At 36.7% G+C, this 26,405-nt stretch overlaps 2 protein-coding genes across 2 annotated transcripts; both read left to right on the forward strand.

Annotated features, from left to right (window-relative positions):
* Positions 1–1,777: 1,777 nt before the first annotated feature.
* LOC114365813 (uncharacterized) lies at positions 1,778–7,601 on the forward strand. Its single transcript, XM_028322489.1, has 5 exons — positions 1,778–1,817; positions 3,092–3,272; positions 5,092–5,169; positions 6,402–6,559; positions 7,522–7,601. Exons 1-5 carry the CDS (start codon positions 1,778–1,780, stop codon positions 7,599–7,601), a joined length of 537 nt encoding a protein of 178 aa, XP_028178290.1.
* Positions 7,602–9,939: 2,338 nt separating this feature from the next.
* On the forward strand, positions 9,940–14,841 carry LOC114365814 (uncharacterized). Its single transcript, XM_028322490.1, has 4 exons — positions 9,940–10,139; positions 11,741–11,855; positions 12,294–12,451; positions 14,675–14,841. Exons 1-4 carry the CDS (start codon positions 9,950–9,952, stop codon positions 14,839–14,841), a joined length of 630 nt encoding a protein of 209 aa, XP_028178291.1. The 5' UTR covers positions 9,940–9,949.
* Positions 14,842–26,405: the final 11,564 nt, after the last annotated feature.

Raw genomic sequence — 26,405 nt, forward strand, 5'->3', positions numbered from 1 at the left:
TTGGTATCAAGAGACGAATACACGTCATAGCATCATTCAATTCTCTTGAAACTGAAAATAATGCCACCACCAGTTTTGCAATACAATAAGCAATAAAATATACGGCGGGTTATTACTTTGCATCCATATTCCATGGGCGTGCTACAATGTGACTTTATTGTATAAAACCTATGAGTTATGTTCCTTTGGTGCGTTGTGCTGCTTGTGATCGATGGTGAGTGCGAAAATATCCAGAAGTTTATTTGTAAGATGATCTAATTTATTATCATAATTATATTTAATGCTTTTTGCGAGGAGCTTTGAGTTTACATCAGTGATCTAGTTCATAATAACACTATTTAGAGGTTTTATTATTACTAGTAGGGCACGCAAATAGGCTAGTTGCCTAAAAAAATTTTTTTAGTCCGTAATGTTTAATATCAAAAAATATTGGACACATATATTTTTATTTGTCAATCTAACAAATAATTACATAGTTATGGTGCGTTGAAGTTGCGCACGACGTCACAACGTGCGGCATTTTTAAGCAAGCGTTGACGTCACGGGCCTCTTCTTATGAACTTTGGGGCGCTTTATCTCTTTAAATTTTCATTAGTTTGAAAAAGTGAAAAATACGTGTAGAGTATTTTTTGATAAGTTAACTGACGGACTAATTAAAACTCTTGCTTTTTGACCCAGGCAACATCCCCATTGTGAGGTTATTCTTAGTTCTTTAGTTAGAGCATTTCAGATTTGAATGAACCTACAGATTGGAAGCCCTTGCTTCCTCCCTTCCTTCCTTCCTTGCTTAAGATTAAGATAGATTTGTTGAAACATCAAGAAATCAAATTTTATGTATTGTTAGACACATTTAGCCCGTGTCTAAATATACGAGTAAAATATGTAAAAACGCTGTTCAATTTGTTGGGTCCATTAATTAAAACGAAGCCGATTCAATAAGTTAAAAAGTACAGCGACCTTTAAATTCTTTGTGCGTACAGCTTCGAGTCTAATCAGTCATCTCAAGCATGACTTCAAAGAAATCAGAACAGTCCAAATAATTTCCACAAAGGCATTTGCTTTAATCAAAATCCAAAATGTCCGTTTGGTCTTTTCACAGGATAATTTCATCCTCTAATAAATTAGAAATGCTAATTTTGCCGAATACAGTGTCACAGTCTTGGGGGTAGAGCCACAGTACATTAGACTGTATGTTTTGTAGTAAAATCACCCTTAATAGAACTGCATAAGATGTCATAACGTTTTTCTTGATGTGCCGCCAGTTTTAACATAGTTAAGGCGACGAATGCATTTACCACGTTTCTTTTTCAATCAGTATAAATATTAAGGAGGTTGATCTTTTTAGTTTTATCCATTATGGTGTGGCAAATCAGTGGTATTTCTTCTTTAATCTAAAATGTAACTATAGATGCTATAGTTGACAAGAACACTAATTTTAAATAAACACATTCCTAAACTATGATCTTACTAATACTTTAGTAATGTTTGCAATTTAACTAATTAAAGCAAACAGCAGCACTGTCGCTATGCGCCTTAACTGGGTTTGTATGAATATTTCTGGCGTTCTTGGTTGGAACAATGAATTTGTATAAAGCGCTTTATTCCTTTATTCTAGGGTGCATGCAAATGGAGATCGGATTACTCAACACACAAATTTTAAATAATTTATAGATACTTTATTCAATAAAGAACTTTATGGATATCGTTGGAAGTTTGGGGGAGGCCTTTGCCCAGCAGGGAGATGACGACATACGTTTATTTAAAAAATACTTCCACAATGTGGATAATATCAGTCATCATGACCGAAACAAGTATTTGTAAGTCAAATGGTGCAGAAATACATTTCCTAGACTAACTAGAAAATCCGTAGAGAAAATTCGTGTCTTAATCAGTACCAAGATCTCTGATTCGTTGCTATCAAAACCTACACACAGGAGGTTTCATCGATGAATAAATTATTATCGGTACGTAGAAGGGAAAGTTGTCGCAAGTTTTACTGTCAGCTGGAAGTTTTAATGAGCGCTTTTGGAGAAAGACACACTTAATCACTTCTGTGATTGGGACCGAGATAGGAAAAACTCACAGAGATTTTCCTTTAGTAAGCTCCGGTTTGGGTATTGAAAGATTTTTATGGAAGTTTGAGGTTTCTTTTGAACGTTTTTTTTTTGTGTATAATCTTTTTAACAATGTGTTGATTTTGATCGTGGGATTTTTTGGAATCTCAATTTTATTATAATAAGTGCGTGGGGTAACGGTCTGAGACAAGGGACATGGGCATTTATCAATCTCTCTTCTGTTAAATTTTCTGGCAGATCTTCTCTGATCTCTAGATCTTCTGCTAACATGTTGCATTCATGCATTAACATCACAGCGTCATTCAAAATACTAATCCCAGATGTAGCTTTCAATTAAATTTTCAAACCTCACATTCTGAATTGCGACTACAATCATAAATGTACCGTGAATACCCTAAGGGGATAAAACAGGAATAAAACCCGCGTTATCCATATTCCAGCTTTGATTGCGAGAATCTGATTATTATTTCCTTCCTCGGACGTATTTCTGCTCCATCCTCGTTTCTGTTTAATTGAAACGAAAGTGTCTGATGATATTATTTTGATGCGAGTACTTACGTAATAAGATTACGTTACATTTTTCACTATTTTCATTTGTAAAACTACTATAGGTAAAGATGTAGTACACAATTAAGAGTGTGTATAAAAACATTCATGGTCCTTGTCAGATATAACTTAAAAGGGCGATTGCAGAGGATGCATGCATTTTTTTATATTTTAAAGAGGAAGAAATAAGAGATGAAAGTTAATGTGAACAGCTCACTATTTCATGAAGGTAAACTTTTATGCTTGTCGTAAAAATATTGTTTTTATCCAGAGAAAGCGCGCGATGGTGATCTTGTTTTCCCAACCCATATGAAGGCAAAACTGCGGGTAGAAGCTAGTGATGATGATGTCAATGCTTGCTCTATGTAATAGCACTGAATTTAGGTTACAAAGGAAGGATTTAAGTTTCTTCATATCCGTTGCCTACCCATAGCAATACACTTTATTTAATGACTCTCTCACATCTCCAGCCAACGGTTGGTCCCACGAGAAGGGCCTGACCCCCTCCGGTCTGGCCCACGTGGACGACCTGAAGGACGTGGGTCACTTCGGGGACGCCCAGCACAGGGGCCACAAGTGGTACGACCTGGCCACCTCCAGGGAGGACTCGGGAGAGAGCGACCTGCAGACTGACGTCATCTCTTCTAGCAGGTATGGGTTTTATTAGAGAAAAGCGGGAGAAAGGTACAGGTTTGATACCAGGCAGGGCACCTATTCCAAATCATCAGTAATCCACGGAAATCAGAAATATTTATCTACTTTAAACATGATTTTACAAAGATACGTCAAAAATTTTAGCTTGGCAAACAAAAATATCGATGAAGACCAATTGGTGAGATGACCACTTTGGAATAATATGATGGCTGATTTTTGCAAACATTTTTTTTTTTTTTTTTTTTAAAAAAAAGATTATTAGTAATTTGTTATTTCACAAATTACTAATACTCCCGTTAGCCCCTCGTACTAAGCTAAATATGCTTGTGTCACGAGTGAGCTCACCACAATAGTCGAGCGGCGGCGGGGACCGAACCCGCGTTCCCCGGATCACGAGTCGACCAGTCCGACCCCTTCACCGTTCGGCTATCGTGGCTTCCTTAAAAACCTAAAAATTTTGTCGAATTAATCATTAGAAAGGATTGAGGATATAAAGCTTTTGGATCTACAGATCTTCAGTATCTCATTCAGATCCTAGCTCTTGTTTATAACTAAGAAGAACATTCAAAAGTTTTAGGTTTTTAAGAATGTGTAGAACATTCTTAAAAACCTAAAACTTTTGAATCAAAGCATCTTAAAAGACACAACAAAATAATTAAATAATGTTTCAACAAAATTATTACACAAGTACTTAGATCCGAGCCAAATAAACCCATTTGTACAACTAAAATGCTTAGATTAGATTTTGTAACTGGTAACACTGCTATTGCTAAGGTCATTAGACTAGCATTACTACTAATGTTGCCAGTTACGTGTGCGCTTGCATTAATTCGCATTGTTCGCTGAGAACTTGAAGATACAAATAAGAAATATGTAGGATTATTATGTAGTTATTTAATTAAAACACGTGAATAAGGTACACGGACTTGTATGGTATTATACGCTATTTGACCATGTGGTTTAAGTATCGTTACAGAAAAAGCCACAAAGTAAAAAAAAAACCCTCTTCGAAAATTCAAACAAGGGTTTTCATACCTATTAGATTTATTATCTTAGTTCAGGTTGGATGCCGTGTGGCTCACCGGTGAGACTGAACTAGATTTTCTATTGTGTTAAAATTCTCAACGTTTAAAGAAAACAAAATTACATAATATTGAGGGAGATTAGGCAAGTTAGAAAGGTAGAGTTCTTTGCAAACAGAATTACACGCGTTGTTTATTATGTTTCATAATTAGCAAGTCACAACATTGTAGCGCCAACATGATTTACCAAAATTCGAAACCTGCAGCGGAATTCGGCAATCCACACAACACATGTTTGATCAAGACTCAATTACGAAGCACGCTAATCCGCAGCTACTTAATTAGGTCGCTCAATAATCTGTATTAATTAATGGTGGCTACAGGCTACAGGCACAAACTGCTGCTAACCGGCACTCGGCTATCGATTTGTTTGATGGGTAACCACAGGTTTATGTATAATATTGAACGTCTACAAAATTTCGGTCTGTACATCGCTCTACGAGTAGATAGAGTAATAATTTCCTAGAAAACATAGTCTGTATTGACTGGAAAATAATGAGTGAGTAAACGAACTAAAGGCGCTGACATAGCCCGATGGATTAGTAAGCTGAAATGGCAATAGGCAGGGCACATAGTACGCAGAACTGACGACCGATGAGGCTGCAAGGTTCTGGAGTGGAGGCCACGTCATATCGGTGGAGTAATGTTATAGTGAAACTGACGCTTGATTCTGGTCAGGACCATGGTGGTTCACTTTATAAATCTATTCCTTATTATGTTTACTTTGGTTCCAGTTCAATATCAAGTTCGGTGATCTCATCGAGTTCATCATCAGAAGCGTCATCGGCTGAGACAAAGGAACGGAGGAAAGCGTGAGTTTGTACAGACAATGTAGCGCATCAGACTTTATTTTAATTACAAATAGCAGTCTAATTAGGCAATTTGAGATGTCTTTATTCTAACACAGGGCTTCCCCAACTTCACGCCCTTGGAGATTGAGATTTTTTTCGCACAATTTGTAAGCCCCTAGTCTTAAACCTTTGTGTTACGAACGGCCTCTTTTGATAGTTTATGGTTTTATATTTTTATATTTTACTAATGTCACTTGTCATCTTTCTGTCTCTTCTATATCCCTGTTTTCCTGTATCTTCCTTTTATCCTCCTTCTATTATATCGCTTTCCCTTCCTTGAGCCTGAGTATCATTTTTATCCCTTTCTATCCCGATTCTTAACATTACGGCGCCTTCAAGTCGGGCATCACATATCTACAGCTCTGCCTCTCCGGGCGCGCCTATCTCTGCGGGCCCAGGTAGAGCTGCCGCAGGTTTCCCTCTCCGGGCGCGCCTATCTCTGCGTGCCCAGGTAGACCTGCTACTTCAAGTGATCCCGATTTGCAATCTGGAGCTGCCACCGGGGATGCGCCTACCTCTGTGCATCCCGGCCGTTCCTTATCTAAGGTTGCTGCGCCTCTTCCTTCAACTCTGCTGGACGCTGCTTTATTTACGGTTGCCACGCCTCTTCCTTTCTACACGACGCCTCATCTGTTCACCTGACTGCAAGACTCCACCACCCCCTGACCCGAAGCCAGAACAATCTGAACCACCACGTCCCGTCACAATGTTAGATAAACTTTTAACTCTTTTTGTAGCCCACCTTAAGGCCGGTCGTATCAATCTCTCCCGCTCTGTCTCTCTTTTTTCTTGATATTCATATTCTATCATTGTTGAGAGAGAGGGAGAGATGTTACGAACGGCCTCTTTTGATAGTTTATGGTTTTATATTTTTATATTTTACTAATGTCACTTGTCATCTTTCTGTCTCTTCTATCCCTGTTTTCCTGTATCTTCCTTTTATCCTTCTATTATATCGCTTTCCCTTCCTTGAGCCTGGGTATCATTTTTATCCCTTTTCTATCCCGATTCTTAACACTTTGTATCACCATGAATTAGTGTTTTTTTTATTTCTTGTTGGTGACAAAATATTTTTTCTCTCAGCACCCTATCCTATACGCCTGGCCCTTCTCTCATGGATCTTGTATCTAGGAGATTTTTTATTTTTTCGTAAGTTATATTGGTAGCAAATAAAGGCTTCTTCTTTCCCCCAGCACTCAATCCTTCCGCACCTGCACCCCCTGCCCCCAGGATATGCTCAAAGCCCACAACAACGTCGGCATCAAGTGGCTGTGCGGCGGCTACCAGCGGGCGAGGAGATCCTTCAAGAGCGAGTGCATGATGCGGTACAGGAACTGCCAGGATGGGACGCGTGAGTATATGTATATGAAGAAGGTGTCACAATTTTGAGTGATTCTTCTGTCTTCCAAAATAGGCATGCCTGAAGTATGGACGACAGTGTCCTTTTGATTAGCTGTATTTTCTCTATTTTCCTAATCTGATTCTTTCTAAATTTCTTGTTACTTCTTTTTCTGTTTTGCTATTTTCGTTAGCTACAATTCTAGCTCATACAATTCACTTCTTCCCTACCCTTGAAGAAGTAACAGAGTTACTTTCAAACTTTGACATAGCAATTAAAACGGATAATAGTGTACTTGATAGTCATTTCCTTTCTTCCAAATAATATTTAGATATCTTATTCAAAAACAACACAACTTTTCCGCCCGCTGTTTCACTTTGCAAGCAAACTTCCTGGAACATCCCACAAAACACGCAAAAAAATATGCTGACAACGCCTCGATTATTATTCCCTTTCGCATCGCCCTTTTTATCATGTCTACAAAGCCCTTACAACTCCGCTTCACTTACAAAGTTGAAACAAATCTTTTCACTCGCAAACTTTAATCATGGAATTGCCAAAGACGCTGACAAAAACACAAATAATTATTTGGGACCAAAAGCAATCACTGGCACAAATAGAAAAAGAATTCGATCAAGTGTCAGGAACTTTTCACATTTACGAAAATAATGCGAGCCGAATGCGAAGTTCGGCGTAACGAAGCGTTTAACTGACGTGCAGCGCACTGTGAATGGGGGAATGAAATATTCTTCTAGGATGAAACAACGAACATATATTATGCTTTTTTCCGTCGATGAATCTGAGTGACTCACTCATCACGAAATCTCAGAAACTACAAGTGCTAGTCTCAATTTTGCATGGGGTCCTTTTAGAACGTAGATTTTGCAAAATTCAACCACTAACAGGATCCACGGGTACGAAGTCGCGGGCGGTCGCTAGTAAATCTATAATTTTCTGTTTCAATTTTCTTTCAGTGTTCGTGAAGTTGTACGACCACCGCTGCAAGAACGACTCTTATCATGGAAAACACTGGTTCTACGTTTACAAAGTTTAAATATATAAATTATAATAATATTATAATTTCTTATACATTTGTAGTTTCATTTCTTTGTCCTGTTTAAATAAAATATCTTTGGATGGCCTGGTGATAATTAAAAAGGAAAAATTAGACATATTTTTGAAGTAAAGGAATGTAAGAGTTCTGTGCGGTTTTGTTCGTAATCAAAAGCAAAACTACATCATTTTCTATCAAGATGCAAGACCTGAGGGAATAAATTACTTGTATTAAAACTTTTGCACACCAAATCATTTCTTTATCCGAACAGTATTCTATTACGCCATTTGCTGAATTCGCACGTCGTAATTACACCCACGGTCAAGGACGAGGGCACATCGGGATTCCTAGTAGGTTCTGAAGCAATTTGCCTCAGTTTCCACACCGGTGTTTTATTTAAAAGGTTTACTGCTCCACTTGAGAACATTGGCTTTAGTGGGCGTGCTCCAAATGCCGCAATCTACGCCGAAATCAAATACAAATAACGTTTTTGTTTGTGCAGCAAGATTGACTAATCTAGCTGTGATAAGTATTATTGCTTTACTATTTCCTTCGCTTCGCAAAAAGTTATAGTATTATCTGTCATATGTACTCGATTTGATCTGATAGGAAAAAAGTGTTAATAAAAGTGACTCCTAAGCCGTCACTACTTTGATGATGAAACTTCGTACAGAGATAGACTGAACATGAAAAAGGAAAAATAGGGTAATTTTTGGAAAAACTCGTTCATTTATCGTAGTATAATGGGACTATTTGTATTAATTCGATCAGCTGAGTGCTGACTGACATTGGCAGTATAACTAATGTGCTTAATCCACGTCTAATTAGCACTATTATGATCATCGGTAATTAGATACACAATATTAATGCGTCTTTAGTGTTTATGGTAACATCAATCAATCGTTATTGTTATTATTGTGGGTAGTAAATTTTGATTGATGACTCTTTGAAAAATCCAAAGATTCCTTCGAATGTAGCAGCTCAAAGTATATTATAGTGACCTGATTAATTTCATCCAAAACTCATGTCAGTTCTCTTGGCAAGACACTGCTTGCTTGTTGAATCGCCTTGCAAGTTGAAAATCAAGACGTTAGAAGAAAAATGGCTCGTTTAAAATGTAGATAGGCAGACTATATCATGAAAATAGTTCGCAATGACAGAATGAAACAAATGGGAGAGATTTATCTGGCACTCCTTGAGAAAGGCTGACATCTAGCAAGGAAAACAAAGGCCTCCTCCAATGCCCGCTTCTTGCGCCTAGCTTTTGCCATTCTTTGCCATTCATGGGGGGGGGGGGAGTTCTTGAGTGGCGACCGTTAGCCGGAAGACGTAGTGCGGGCAGGCCCCCACTAGGTAGATCGACGATCTGGTGAAAGTCGCGTTGGATGAAATCCTTTAGGGAGGCTTTTGTCCAATAATGGACGTCATTCGGCTGAAACGAACGAACCTATGTTGTGGATGTCCTACTACTCTAGCTGACTTGACCGATATCAACTGATAAATACATATCTATATATATAAAAGAAAGTCGTGTTAGTTACTCCACTTATAACTCAAGAACGGCTGAACCGATTTAGCTGAAAATTGACAGGGAGGTAGTTTAGAGCCAGGAGAAGGACATAGGATACTTTTTATCCCATTCGACAGCATTCCCGTGTGATTTGACATGAAACGTCAGTCACTATAAAACGTGGTATAACAAAAAAGAATCAGACTTGGAATAACAAACCACGCGGGCGAAGCCGCGGGCGGAAAGCTAGTTATGAATAAAGGTTATTTACAACTTGCCTGATGCATGCTCATAGTAATCACAACTTTATAGAATTTGCGAAAAACGTAAAATAATAAAACTAGCAATAAAAGTCCATAAGCAGCTAGAGAGATTTACGACTCAAATTGTGAGCCGGTGCGAAGTGTTACTGGTGCGACGAATTGGGCCGATATGCTCTGGCGCAGCTCGCAGTTCGCAGTTTTACTGGCTATCGGTGAGTTGGTATTCAATAAGTTCATTTCATATACAGTTAACACTACAGCTGCAGTATATTACTGTAATAAGCGTGTTACTTCAATGCCGCTTCAAACTTCATTTGGAATGGTGAACGTTGACAGATGATTCAGAGATATGTTCAGTAGTTTACCTGTGAGTTGGAGATTTCGAAACATATTTGTGTTTTTCTGATGTATGTACAAAAACTGCAGCATTATAAAGTATATCTACTCAAAATCCATCCAGTTAGTGCGTTGCGTGAAAGAGTAATAAACCAAAAAACATGAAGACCTTACTGCTTTACAGGTGATAGGATTTTTTTTACATTATTCAACTAACAATAAATATGTTCATTTTGTAAATGAATTCGATATATTTTACAGCAGACATAGCAGTTGCCAGCATAGGAAATGGCACCATAAACAGCGTGAGCAACAAATTGGACGTGGAGGCCATAAACAAAAAGCTGGACTTCATTGACTTCGACACCAGAAGACAGAGAAGAAAGAACACGCACAGGTCGACGTCTTCGTCTTCTGGAGAAAAGAAACGTAATAAAATATTATTTTCTAATTTTAAGCATTGGGAAGGTAGCTATCACAGTCACTGCAGGATCTACCTTGATGAGACTTTTTTTACTGTGACGAAATTTTAAAGAGATATTCCGATTGAATAAGGGGACGAGGCCATAAAGATTTTCTAAATAAGGTCACAATACATGACCTTCACAAAGTTAATACAAAAAACAAAGATACAAATACTTATACAGGGTGGAAACGTTAAGTGATCTCACTCGATTATTTCTAAACTACACAAGATATCGAAAAACGGGTTAATGATCCTGAAAGTGCTTCACGAGTTCTTTTTAACGGTATCAATAAAAGGTTACATCATTAACTGGATCTATCCGAAAATTCAATGTTTTCAGCCACCATACTAAATGTATGCCAGCCACACAATATTAAAAGTGTATTATTTTTTATTAAATAATAAACACTTAAAATGAACTCGTAAAATGCATTATTATTTAAAATTATTCATGGAAATCATTTATTCTAGGCTTTACTTGCTATAATGTTATCAAGACATGAGTGCCATGACTGTGACAGAACTAAATGTATGGAAGTTGGAAACATTGAATTTTCGAATAGATCCAGTTTATTTTGTGACTTATAATTGGTACCGTTGGATAGAGCTCGTGAAGCATTTTCAGGGTCAGTAACCAGTTTTTGGATATCTGGTATAGTTTTTAATATTAAGTTGTTTTACTAAATGTATGGAAGCTGGAAATGTTGAATTTTCAGATAGATCCATATTATTAGTTTATTTTGTAACCTGTTATTGATACCGTTGGATAGAGCTCGTGAAGCACTTTCAGGATCAGTAAACAGTTTTTCGATATCTTGTATAGTTTAGAAATAATCGAGTGAGATCACTTATCGTTTCCACCCTGTATACTGGGAAAGGGTAAGAATTGGGCTCTACGTGGGCATCTTATCTATATTCCTTCTCTATAAAAATAATAACTTAACGCCTGACAAACCAAGCTGAAAATTTTTCAATGTCAGGTTTCAATTTGATCTCAATGCTTTAACAACTTTGATCAACAGTAGGACTAAATGATTGTACATTCTATTACGATTTTAGACCGAGCGTTCATTTCCCAAGCCGATCGGCTGGAAAAGCGTAAAGTCCGTGTTTGCCTAACCCCGGTCTATCCACAAACTTAGGCAGAGCAAATACCCTACCTGTACTACTTAAGATGTTCTCAAAACTGCCAGAGAATTTAAAACCTTATCTTAAAGGAGCAGATCTGGTTTTCGGAGCGACAGGCAAAGATAGTGGTTACGTAATACTTGTTGGAGGCGTATTAAACAGTATCTCGATTCGATTTTGTTTCTGCCTCCGATGATAGTGAGAAACCGAAGGAAAATTTGCTTTTAAGGAAGAATAATAGTGAAGGTAGATAAGATGATGTTGATACAGTATTATGAAGTTTGTTTTCAAGGAACAGTAACGGCCCAAATTTAAATTTTCTCCACACAAATTATAAAAATAATTGTATCATCACTTTGATAGATGATAAAAATGACGGAAACATGAACTTTATCATGTGCTAGTCATTATTTTTATGATAATTTTATATTTTCAGATTCTGATGGTGAAAGTGGGGTATCAGGAGAGTCTCTAGAAGAGTCATCATCGTCATCATCAGAGCAAAGAGTTCGCCCGGCTCAACCGAAATCCAGCGCAGAGAGACCGGGATGGTGATTAATGCTATTAAATATTGAGATAATTTACTTAGTAGCTTAACTTTATTAATAACTTTATTATCTTTATGATAAAGTTTCAAATCAGTGGAGCATTTAATTTTGTCATTTTGTGAACGGTCGATTTATTCAAATAATTTTGAGTTATGCATTCACCATGATGGTCACCATAAAATTAGATAGAGGTTATGGTAATGAGTTTGATTCTACAAAGAAGTTCACAAAGTGGTTTTAACACAAATCAACCTAACCAAGAGGAGAAATGCCTAACCAAGCATGAAAAAGAACTGTCGTTCTTTAAATAAAAATTATCAGATATTATAATGTATGTTATACAGTCTATGCCTGGAACATGATATATTCTGAATCCCTTTCTTTCACATCTTAAGCGATGACAAAAGGTATAGTTTTCAGCAAATATTATATTTGTTACAGGAGAAAATGGCATCGCAAGTGCACCCCATGCCCTGAGGAGATGGGGATGAAGTGGCGTGATCCTCGGATCAAGTGGATCTGTGGCGCATACCAGCGCGCGCGCCGATCCTTTAAGAGCCTGTGCATGATGCATCTGAGGAACTGCCAGGATGGCACCAGTAAGTAAGAGATGGCTGTGAATTCCATCATCATTATCATCATCATCATTCCTTCAAGAGCCTGTACATGATGCATCAGAGGAACTGCCAGGACGGCACCAGTAAGTAAGAGATGGCTGTGTCCTTCATCATCACTATCATCATTATTATCATCATCATCATTAAATGGATCTGCCACTCATGTGCCGAAGTTTTGGGCTGACACCATCATCATCAACATTAACTATATCATCCTATAGAAGTCCACTGGTCTGTAGATCAAAAACCTTCCCAAAGGCGCTATTTTTCATCCTGTCTGCGGCTTGTCACATTCCAGCGACTTTTTGTCACATTCCAGTGACTTTTTGCAAGTCATAACTTAACTTATTCAAACTAAAGAAAAAGAATTCCTGACAAGTTCAAGTTTAATTTTGCAAGCATCGTACGTATAGCAAGACTTGCAAAACTTTTATTTTTGTGTACGAGCTGTAAATATCATTTCTCCCAAGGACGAGACTGTTTTCCTTAAATTTTCATAAATTACTTCCTAATTTCGCGGCCGGGTCATCTGCCCCGACATTAGTATCCTTAATTCTGTACCCCCAGTGAAAAGGGATCTAACTCGACTTAGATCAAAATTGACTTTATAACATAATGTGAATCTCTGAAAAATTAGCTATTTTTGTATCTAATCGGTATGTTTCTACGACGTATAGAAAAGAAAATAATTTTGTGCCAAATGATACAAGTAAGGCTTTGTGAACCAATTTTGAGTTTTCTTTCGTGTATATTGATACATGTCTACTTTTAACAAAGTGTACCGGAGGCTTCTTTAAATTTTTTATTGTGTCAAGAGGTACGACTCGTGTTACTACTTTTTACACGATTGAAGTTGTTCAGATTGAATTTGTGATTAACAATATAAGATGACTCATATTAATATACACAAAAAAAACTATGTATTGTTGGTTGGTGAAAAAGAATGTAACTTAATTTATAAGCCTTATTCCTTTACAATCGCCACTTATATCACTTTACACATAATTATTAGGATACTTAGATCGCTATTATGTTAGTTAGATCAGTTTACACATTTTTTTTCTCATCACAAAATTGGTGTATATTGATATAAGTAGAAATTTTTGGACGATTTACCCTAAATAACCTGAAATAATGATTCCTCATAGTGTAATTACTAATGTTTGTTTTACAACTTTTTCTAAAATTAAAGAAACAAAAAAATATCAACAGAAATGGCGTAAAATGTATCACTTTACACTTGTTAGCGAGTGGTCAATTCAGTGTGGTGTAAAATGATTTATGTCCCATTACATCACTTTACACGAATGTAAAGTTGCCGTGCATGGCGATATAACTGGGTTTTTATTTAATTACGAAAAAACTACATGCTATATTTCCCAAACTGGCACACTGCCTAATTATATCTAACATTACCTTTCACCTAAAAAATATTTCACCAAGTTATCTCTAATAGCGACGAAGCAGGATTTTTTTTAACTTCAAATGCGATTTCCCAAAAATCACCATTTTCGACTTAACTCCGTTTTCACTGGGGGTACAGAATTAGAGTAATTACTAAGATTACAAAGTTAATTTGAGTTGGTAAATATGTTTCGTTTAAGTTAAACACTTTAGTAGAAGTACCAGTTTTACTTTGGGAATGCCCATCAAATACCATAATATTTAGCTTTGAGGGTAATTAATAGGGATGATATTTATTTAGGGAGTGTACTTCATTCCGCTGATAGACTTAGAAAGTTTCTGCTGAACCAGAAAACAAGAGGATTAGGTATTAAATTGGCAATAGCTCTTCTATAAAATCTGCTAGCACCGTTTCATACCACGACTTGTTAGCACAAAGTTAGCTTTCAAAAAAGCACCACGGACTGGTAAATGCAATGAGGACAGACCTCCCACAAAATCAAAATCAAAATTATCTTTATTTGTGTAGACTAATTAAATTAGTACTTACAAATCGTCAAATGCTCTTATGGAGCCTATACATGTCTCATTCTTTTTTTGTCTCTTGCGCAGTGTTCACTAAAATCCACGACCACCGCTGCAAAGACAACGAGACACTCACGCCCGTATTCACAAACATTACTATGAGGTCTCACAGTGCGCGTGGACGCACAGGGTGATACACGATCCAACCACAGAGCAAGCATCGTTTGTGAATATGGGCGCGTCTCTGGTTGTAACCACCTGAGGTCTCTTTCGTAGTGTTCACCAAGATCCACGACCACCGCTGCAAGGACGACGAAGCCGGTGCCGAAGCCCCGCACGGCGATCACTTCTTCTACGACTACAAGGTGCGCATGAGTGGCGACACCAGCAATACTGAGGACAGCGAGTCTACATCTTTGGAGGACTCTTATGTTTCTGTATGAAGTCACCAATTTGACTTTTATTGACATAATAATAAATACTAGAATAGGCTGTTGGAATAAAACAAGTAATTGAGTACCTAACAATTTACGGATGAATCCCTGTATCTTATAAGCCAGTAATTTCACTAGAACTCAAAACTACTAGCATATAAATATTTTTTGATCATCAACATCGAATTGAAGGTTTTTATTTCCTCACAATGTGGGTTTCCCCTCTTTAATAAAACGATTTTTAGTAGAACATCTTCACCGTATATTTTTTGTCAAAAATTATAATCTATGCCAAGTATCAGGGACGTGTGGTGCTTGCCACCAAATGGACCAAACCAATAGAGGCACCAGCCGAGTATCTATCTAAACACACTTTCTAAAAATAATTTGGTATTATTCTATCTACTGACTACCTAGATCTAAAATCAAATGACTACCAGCTTCTGATCACAGCTAACCATCAAGTTTTAGCAAAGGAAAGAAGAGAAAGAAGTGAGCTTAGTTATTAAAATAAAATAAGTAGTTCAGATGGAAGAGCCCGGCAAGCGAAAGAACGTAAATTCGATTCCCACCTTAGGCAGTTCGATTTTTTCAAGAAATACGCTTACTTATTTGCGATGAAAAGTATCATATGTCATGTGAATGAAATAATTCCCCTCCTCAAAAGTTTGGAACAGCCACGATCGGACATTAATCACTATTATCGTGGAGACATCATCAGAGCTCGCGAACTACCCGGCAATTTGTCAGGAGCACTGACAGCCGACGCCATGTTGAAACAGGAATGGAAGTTAAATAATTTTAAAACTGTTATTTAGATTACAGTTACAAACATACGAGTAAAACTCGTTTTCGTCGGTACCGAAACAGTAAAAATATTAGCGTATTATACGCGTAGGTATGTATGAAGACCAGTACAAAAGGTATACCTAATACAAAATGCGTACAATACATTCGAAAATATTGGAAGTCCAAGACTTACGTTTCATATTGTTCAGTTTGTATCCTTCCTTGCTATAAATTCAAAAATATCTTGAGTAGTATTAAAAACTAGGTCATATTCATGATGACACTATAATTACATTGGTCTAAAAGGAATAAAATATTTTTGATTTTAATTTTATGCCTCAGCCTTTATTGATCTTTCAGGAATTTCAATGTTTCATCCTGTCCAGTTATAACTTGAAAAAAAAAAAAAAAATTTCTAGATAAATTATACCTTTATGGCCAAAACATGACCCACACATTAGCGTATCAATAACCCACTAAAGCAACTTCCACTAAATGTACAAACACTTGTAATTGACGCCTCGGCATTGGGTGGCTAACACGCGAATCAGCAAGGGCTGCTACATAACCGTTATGGGAACCGTTCGGGAAACTGCCCGTTTAATTATAAGGACTGGGCGAGGAAGCGGCTTGACTGAGGGCGATGAAATGCTGTGCTAGCAACAGTTTACGGCTTTAGCAATAGTTAAGATCAGTGGAGATTACTTTCTGTGCCTCTGTACGAAAGATTATGATTAGTAGAGTAGGACGATTTCAGGATACAATTCACAGGTAAAGCACATAAAATTGTGAAGATAATAATTTATTATGGCTTTTATTTTAATTATATTGCGATAAGCGCCCTAGAAAGGGCCTAAGTGCTGAATAATAGCTTTGGCATTGACTTTGAATTAGAAAAGGACAAATACAAGTTTACGCAGGGTGAAAATAGAGTTCGAGTAAATAGTTTTCCAAAAATGTTGTTTCAATACCTCAAAAAACCAAAAATATTCCTACAGTCCAGTCATTTGGAAGTTTCAGCTGGAAAATTTTCCGGGCGTTTAGAAATTGTCAATATTTGATTTTTTTCCGAATTTTAACGTTGCCACATCGTATCATTATCGCTTATGTATAGTTTAACCTACTTTCAATATGTTCTCCCTCTCTCAGTGAGACCGCGTCCTTGCGTGCGTACCAAAAGAAGGTTCGAAAGGATATCAAAGGCCGCGGCCCTCCGCGCGGATAATCCGAATATTTCGCATCCCCTCCACCCCCTTTGTACTTGTATACTCGGCAGGATTAAACAGCCCCAAATTATGTACTTTTTGTAAAGATACTTTGTGGGCCACGCGTGTTTATACTTTGAAATACAATATGGCGGGTACGAGGAACGCACAGAAGGAAAGTAATCTTGAAATTAAAATAAACTTTGGACGGTTTTCACTTATTTAAATTGTAAAGAGGTTTGTGAAAAAGTTGGAATAAAAAGAGTTGTATTTGTACCAAATTAATTGAATCAAATATGTATTGCACTTTGAAGGCACTCTTTAATATGTAGAGTAGGTGATTTTCTGTTAGGATTTTAATTTTCAACCCACAGTTGATGATAAATAAAATTTAGGAAACTAAAAATCCTTTCAATGAAATAAGCAGTTTACAAGATAAAATAGGTAAATAGATAATAGCTACGAGTACCAATCCCGAGTCCCTATTATTCAGATTCGCGTCTAAAACAAGGAAATCGTCCAACAACCGTAAAAAGATTTCAGCCCATCCAGAATTTCAATTTACCACTCCAACGCCTGCGGTCTTTAAGGCCGCAACAATACCAGAAACGCGACTCGCAGACAACAGGTTACATCAGGCGCTATCAACCCTCAAACGCCGTAATATCACAATTTGCATAATGTACCCTCACGGTGATGGCTTGGCACTTTTAACCACCGCATAAAAGGGGGTTATGTGTTTGGTGAGCGTCAGCAAACCCAGGATTTTAGGACATGAGTTGCTGTATAAAAGATAGGGTTGATTTTATTAAATCAGTCCGGTCAAAAAGTATTAAAGTAATTAAAATTCACGTAAAGCTGAATTATTTTGGCATAGGTGCATGCTTGTTGTGCACAAGTTAAATAAAAAAAAGTAGCTAGAACTTTTTTAATCGATTTGAAAGTTATGCGAAATACATAAAGTTCAAAACCCATTTAAAAATCCTGATTTGTGGTCTGATGTCAACCATACCTTCTTGATCCTACTTGATTTCTTTATTTGCCCCAAATAGGTCGGCTCTAGAGGTAGGGCTACAAATTGTCAAAGGAAGAAAAGGTTATTAAATTTAAGTCTGCCCTGCAATTTATTTTCAACCGACTTCAAAAAAAGGAGGAGGTTCTCAATTCGACCCGTATTTTTTTTTTTTTTTTTTCTATGTTTGTTACGCGATAACTCCGCCAATTATGAACCGATTTTCAAAATTCTTTTTTTGTTCGATAGGGTACACTTCTGAGGTGGTCCCATTATCACCAAATCAGGATCTGATGATGGGATCCTAGGGAAATCGAGAGCAACCCTCAAATTTTATAGGCACGTATATCGTTTTTCAAACTTTTTCTTAAGTTATTCATATATTTGCTCCTGGAAATCATCATCTCATATTGATGAGCTGATGATAGAAGGTAAAACTCCTTAATGCTTAGGAGTTGGAGGATAATTCTTTAAATATTATAAGTACAAATAGAACAACAGTTGTATTCTTTCATGTTTTTAAGGTGGGCTGACGGTTTAAGGTCTTTTTAGGTTTCCTATATGGTAACCTGAATTTTGTAGGGAATATTATTTTACACTAGACATGAAGAGTATGGTCTCAATGTACTGCCTACCTTCAGTGGTAACATCAAGGTAATAATTAGTTAACTAAAAAGCAATAAATAAGTAAAATTTTATAAAAAAAAATAAAACCGACTCCAAAAAACCTACATTAAAAAGTAGAAAAATAATTACTAATAACCTACTTATTTATTAGGACGAATTAATATTTATGTAGGTATACCATGATTGATACTTTATAATCGGCGGAGATATTGCGTATAAAAAAGTTCATCCCCAATTTTCCACCCTTGGGGGTTGTTTTTTCTATTATTAAATTTAAATGGGACCACCCTTGAGGTATTACCTATACGCCGAAAAAAGATTTGTTCAAATCGGTTCATAATTGGCGGAGTTATCGCGTAACAAACATAGAAAAAAAATAAAACATACGGGTCGAATTGAGAACCTCCTCCTTTTTTGAAGTCGGTTGAAAATGTCAAGCAGCGCACTGACGTCGAACGAAATTATAAAAAAAGAAACTACTCTCTCTTTGACCTGAGGCTCTGTCCATCTTTTTAATTTTTTGCAAAGAAAAAGAAGATAAAATATAATTATACAGGTTATAAATTGCCTAAAATTCAAGCCAGGATAACACACGTATCTATGCTAACCAGACGCACATTTTCAAAATACTACGCGCTCGAACGTACCGTCCGCAAAAAAGACAATGTAAAGTTATTTGCATGTTAATATCACTTCAACAGTACAACACGGGTGAATGAGCAGGATCACTGCAAACCGTAGTAGCCCATTAAGTCAGACATACTCTTATTGTTATTAAGACAATCACTGAGGTTTTCTGAATTGCATTTTAAAACTTGAAAAGATCAGAATTCGAAATTTTATTTTCCAATATAAATATGTAAAAGGATCGCGATCAAAATTGATTGAGCTATAAAGGCATATTAAATTAAACGTAAAAACAGACCGATCGATTAAAATTTGCGTCGCGATACAAACATTCCAACTCATACCTCTACATTTCTTAACGTAATATTCATTTTTATCTTACTTAGTAATGTGAAAAAAGTGAGTTTTCTGTGTTTTACTTTATGTAACAGGCTGTTGAATTCGCGGGGTGTTAAGACAACAATTTCAAAGTCTCACTGCTTCGGAAACTTGATATTGAGTGAAAGAAATTGAAGAAATGCATGCAAAGAAGGGTGTTAACGTATTACAGATCAGAGCAGTAAGTTCATTATTGAATAATAATATGTAAAGTGACCCATTTATAAGTACGTGGTTACGTGGTTGGACAAATAATAGCTAGGCTAATAGCGAAGAAATAGCAAAAGTTTAGTGTATTTTTCTTCTGAGGCCCATTATTCATAACAACTAAATCTGTAGGTATCATTTGCTCTCTAAAATAATACCTGAAGTAACTATGAAAATGGTTGATAAATATTTTTGAATTGATTGTCAAAAAATATACCAACATGACAAAAAAATACTTTCACGTGTCAGGCTTTTGTGGATTGATTCATACTGATACTTCTGCTACAATATTCACTGTGGTGTTACACATTCCGCGTCTCACGTCACGTGCCTCCCGAATGACAATTGTGGCGTTGTCTTTAACTTGATTGACACGATGACACGCGAACGCCTATTTCCTACTCGTATCGCATAATGTGTGTGCGCTTTGTTTTTTTATTACAGACGACAGCCCCACAAGCTCTTAGAGGCTATTTTGCAATAAAAATATTTAGTGACGTGCTGACGACATTAGAAAGAAAGAAAGAATAATTTATCTTGTTTTAGATTTAAAAAAAAACTCATTGCCGCAGTATTATTGTAAAAGATAGTTTTTAAAATACTATCAGTTATTGTTCTTATGAAAAATAATAAATTGAACAAAAGTTGGAAATAAATTCGAAATACTTATGTCAGTATCTTTTTATATTTTTTTAAACACATCGTTTAAACTTTTCTTTCACTTGTCAAGCACGTGTTCTTCCACGTGATATTTTTGCTCGCCCTCCGCATTTGTTAAACGACGTCATCAAGCTTACTCATTTGCGTGACGTCATAAATTGCCGTAGGTTAAATTTTACCCATTTTGCGTCATAAAACATGTTTTTTGTGTGAGTAATTTGAGCAAAGATGACGAGGAAACATGTTGCAGTAAGAAAGACAAACAAATTACGACAAAATTTTCCCCAACAAATATATACAGAGGACTTTTTCCGGATGCAATAAGAGACATACCGTTTTTTGCAGGAACTGTTTAGTACATGAGTTTTAATTGTAACGTTGAAATGAAAGAATTCCGTTTGCAGTGTCCCACAAAAAAATGATTCGTTCGAACTTGTAATTTGGATTTCAAACACTTATTAAGTGTGTTCACAAGACAGTCCAGTTTTGCGGGATTTTGCATTACTGGAAAGAGCCCCCTACGTGTATTGAACGCCTTTCCTACTAAAGGAAGTGTAGATGTAGAAAGTTAGCAAATGACTGACATTTATTTTAATTATTTTGCTACCACTACACTCGTGTGAAATCTCCAACGCCGAATTAATATACCGAACTCAAAATCGGCCCATTAATCATCGTCCACGTACTGCACTGCACCCCCCACGAGGAGGGGGGATGTCACTCATGTGGCATGCCAATCAACTGGCGCTCCCTAGCGGGTACATGGTCTACTCAATTACTGTTGCGTTGCCATGGAAACGGGGAATGTCACAAAAAGGCCACCATTCAATAAAAAGTATTCTTTTTTAGTTGAATGCATTTACAAAAGTTCTGTTTTAATTTTATTATTGTTTTTTGTCTATCAACGGCACAACGGACTATAATATTGATGTAAAGATTATCGCTCTTCTGGTTCCACTATTTTCTTACAATTTTACCAAGAAAATGTTTGCCTAATCAATTGGACCCCTTTCATAAGTTGGTATGTATGTACAAGTGCAGGATAATAATCTAACAGATAACAATACAACACACTTACATTCTTCGAAAGCGAAGAGAAGTTCTCGAAACGTGAATGCAAAAAAATCTTACCTGAAACAAAAAATAAACATTGTTAATAACACTAGTCAAAAGTGATAGCAAAATGTTTCAAAAATGATTGATGAATTAGAAAATTAAGCACTCTTAGAGCCTGTTTCACCAATTTCAGGGATTTGTTTGGTACTTTAGGTCACCGGTCACTATCATCATTCGAAATACAGCGTTAATGACCGATAAAGTATCTGAAACTGTGTAAAATCCAGTGAAACTGGCCCTAGGTTATGATGATACATAGCTGACATTATCTAAATTGAGAGCTGAAAAAAGCAAGTAAGTTAAATAATTTTCTCTATCTCTTACGTGTCCTATTCAAATAACTTATAATACAATCTCATTCATGAGGTAAATTGTCCATACGATAATAATTATAAATCAAACGCACATCAAGCGACCCATCTATTTTTATTACTATTGGCAATGAAACCATAATGCTATGGTCATTGTGGCATAACGAATGGGCCATTACTCGCAATGGGCCAGAGCCATATTTGGGCAATAATGGAGGAAGAAATGTGGGCCTTTGTTAATTTTTTGCACAGCCTCAAGTGTGCGAAGATGTGGGCGTGGAACATTTACATTGTAAGTCGTGGAGAGCTACAAAAGGTGTATAGCAGTTTTCATTGTTACCTAACACCACGACTCTAAACACTTTCAATTTGAATTTTCACAAAGCCTTCTTTTAAATTTACACGTACCTATGTAGGATATGATCCTGGCTCTCTTTCTCTCAAGACTCATGACTCTAATTAACCAAGACTCACTATTTGTGGCCTAATTCACGTAACAAGACTTCAACGACATGCAAGCAATTTGATCGCTATAATAGAGTCACTTCGTATTTACTAGTTAATCGCCCGATTTTATTTCGATTTCGTTTTTATGCATAAGTATTCAACCGTTGCTTTCGCGGTATTCATCTATTTTGAAGTTTGGTTTAATCAGATGACAGTAAACAAACGATAAGTGAGAAATCGCTGAGTTTCGATTCCTATCGAGTAATTTTTCTATCAAAATGACACGTGAATACGGATTAAGGACTGTTTATCAATAGGACGACTTCTAAACGTCAACGACATTTTGACTGTTTCAAAATACGTGAATTAGGCCACAGGTGTATCACAGTCATAGATCCTACAGAATTATTAGAGTTACCTAAGTATCTCAAATCAAATAAAACAATTGCTACCAACAAAGCGAGTCTCAAGCACGCAGCCTCACTAGCGGCCCGTGATTCCGACGGATGTCGGACGAGCCGAACATAATCCGAACCTGAACTTGCATTGAGGACCACCCTCAAGTTACAGGCTGAGCGAGGGATATCTTGATCTTCGGCGAAGCAAATCTTTGACTAGAACATGTTACCAGAAAAGTCCAGGCTCTCCAATCTAGTAAAGTCGTGTAAGAGAGTCGTTAGATGGTAAAGGACACACACCAAACCCTGTAACTTGTTGTCGGTCGACGACTTTATTTTAACAGAAACATGTCGACGACTTGTATTTTTATATGACTTGGCAACATGTCCAAAGTCGACGACTCATGTCGGAGGGTTAGCGGGTTTGATTGTAGACTGCATAAATGATACGAGTACATACAATGTTCTGACTTATTGTCTATACCGACAGTGAGATTACGTTATCACGGCTGCAAATTCCGTCTAGCCAGAATATGCGTAGCATTGAATTTCAAAATAGAATTTGTTCCAGGAAGCAAAAGTCCAATTCATAAGGTACAGGAAGCTCGAAACCGTTGCGTGACTTATTAACCGCTTGAGTCCCAGACGGCATTAATTAATGTCATAACAATTGATTATCTATTGTGTCTAGATTCGCGGGCCTTGAAGGATTAAGAGTCTGACCATTAAGATGTCACAATGAAAACTTACTGAAAAAATCTCCAGATTTTCAGAGTATCTTACTACCCGCTACCGTTACTATTTTGCCCCATCCCCCACTCGCGGATACCTCATAAATATTTTATGGGCCTGCGACCGCTCCTGCCGTTTTTGCCCCTAATAGATTGCCGCGGCGTGACAAACCGACCGACTTTATGATAACCACGTTAAATTCACGTGCTGTTTTCACTGCTTTTATGGGGCCGAATGGGTTATGGTGCGTCTGAACTCGATTTCCGGGCGGAGATGAGGTTGCCATGTCACCCGGTTAAGTACATTTCTTAACATTTTATCACTTGTGTTACTTTGAGCTATATTTTGAGCTCGATTCGTTTTAGATAAGCAAAAACCTGATCATCGTTTTAGTCAATAGAAGTTTACTGCTGGACACAAACGTACCCATAAGGCTTTTCATACAACCAAATGAGAGCTACTACGAGTATATCCGCTATCTTTTTGAGGTTTTCAGGCCATCGGAGCAGGTAATCTTTATGAAGTAAAATTTGTCAATTTGTAAGAACTATTTAATAGTCCATATAAATAAAATGTTTGACTTCGTATTATCTTAATTAAGACCTTTAAAACGTGGTATCTTTATTGACTAGTACGCTACCCTATAAACGCCTTTATACTGTGATCTGTTAGATCTTATTCGAGTGAAGTCAGTAGCGGAGGAAACCAATGCAAGAAAATGAGCACATTCAGATAAGAGAAGTGTCACCATATTCCGAACTATCTCCCCTAGTCAATGGAGGTCAAACGACAGTCGCTTAAAGGCGATCACACACCACCACTTGAGCTTATCGTTAAGCCAAACCGTGTGTAGGTTACGTAGTTTGAGAAGGCTTTAAAAGAGCTTAATTGTACGACGCAATTCAAGTCACGCCACGCTAAGAGTGTGTAAACTAATTGTCTTAACAGTCTTGAATAGAAAATTGCTGTAAACCAGTGTCAAAGGTTTCAGATAGAATTTCAGATAGCTATAGATAAAGACAACGCTATCTAACAAATAAAAATGGCTGATTACCAGTGAATGTCTCAGGTACATCTCTATTCGAACCTTTTTTTATTTCATTTTTATGCAGAGATGTTCAGTGAGATGTAGTCTAGGATGGTACATAATTATCTCCTGTGAACTGAAGTTTTTTTTAATTACTAATTTCATCTTTATTTACATTATACAGATATTTTTACACCTAAAGCAAACTTAACTCAAAACAAACAAAAAAAACTTATTTATTACTCAAAAATAAAAGTGTCCGCGAGGCAAAAAGTTATAATTTACCTGGCAGATCAAATCCAACTAGGCTACCTATTCGTCCCCCAATTCAATAAGCGAAAGCATCTTCCACCAAAGCGCTTCATGCCCACAGATTAGCCCCAATTTACTAGTTGACTGGTCATCACGTCATCCGCCGTAAGTCCGCATAACCTATTTAAGGGCGGAGCTGCCCCGTTAAATATTAACGGGGACAGCCCGCCTCGCCACCTGGGGCAAAGTGGACTATACGCAGCGCAAGAATATACAGGGTGGAATTATGTATTTCTATATGGAAGGAAAGTGTTTTTAATATTGTAGATAGAAAATTTTACAGGTGTAATTTTTAACGGATTTTAGTTGTTTCGATTCCCGGGTGTGGCAAGCATATTTTTGGAATTCTTCGAATGCAGATCTCTTTCTTTTCAAAAATAAAGGAATGTTTTCTTTGAGTACAATTTTCTATCTAGAGTATTAAGAGTGCTTTCCGTCCAGGTGGTATTACACAATTCCACCCTGTATAAGCGAGGATTATTTTGATGAACACACCGTGTTTGGGGCCCTTTTTTAGTGTCTTGGCAACCCAAGGAGCGTTATTACGAGGATTGAGCTTGGGGTAATAAACTGTATGAAGCATTACTTTGTTATGTGTGTTTTATACAATTAATGACAAATGTGCACTATACTCGTACCTTAGAACACTCTTTATTGTACACAAGATAAGAAAAGAAAAAGAAATATACAAAAGATATAGCACAATTTAGGCGGTTTTACCGCTATAACGCGATATCTTCCAGACAACCTAGAGGACAGATTTTTAGAATAATATACAGAATAATAATAAGTATACGAATAAAAGAGAAGGCAAAACTAACAGTCGTTTCTAAAAATTACCACATTAACATATTTTTTCAACCGACTTCAAAAAAGGAGGAGGTTCTCAATTCGACCCGTATGTTTTTTTTTTTTTTTTTTTTTTTTTTATAAGTAAAATTTTATAAAAAAAAATAAAACCGACTCCAAAAAACCTACACTAAAACGTAGAAAAATAATTACTAATTACCTACTTATTTATTAGGACGAATTATTAATATGTATGTAGGTATACCATGATTGATACTTTTGGATTCGGTGCAGGCAGACTTTACATGTTGCATAACCTTGGCACCGACTCCAGAAGTATCAATCATGGTATACCTACATAATATTAATAATTCGTCCTAATTAATAAGTAGGTAATTAGTAATTATTTTTCTACGTTTTAGTGTAGGTTTTTTGGAGTCGGTTTTATTTTTTTATTGAAGCAAGTTTTATTGAACTTATGAGGCTTAAATTGGTTCCTTTAGAAAACAATGTGGCAATTAGCGACTCTACAAAACAAAATAAAAATTAGCATCAGGTTTTCCATTTCCAATAATCGCATCTGTAATATAATCGAATCAGCGCCAGACCATCGAATCGAAAGGAATAAAACAAAATGGCTGGTTTTGTAATCTATCGGACTGATTGCCAAAGCCCGTATTTACGAGCCCGGACAATTTACATGAATGTTGTATGGCTAAACTATTAGCCGGGTCGGATCGCATCGAATATTTATTAAGAGTTATCAGTTACCGACTACCCACACGTTTCAATGCCAGAGATGGCTTTGTGTGACGTAAACAAGTCAAAAATAAAAACTTTCGATTTAAAAAGTACCCAAATCAAAAGATTTTTATTTGTATACAAATAGAATAATTACTAATTCGTACAGTGTATTTTTATGTCAACAAAAGTTAT

Source organism: Ostrinia furnacalis, unplaced genomic scaffold, assembly GCF_004193835.3.
Source record: "Ostrinia furnacalis isolate ACB-3 unplaced genomic scaffold, ASM419383v2 OfSCF7652, whole genome shotgun sequence".
Lineage (NCBI taxonomy): Eukaryota > Metazoa > Arthropoda > Insecta > Lepidoptera > Crambidae > Ostrinia > Ostrinia furnacalis.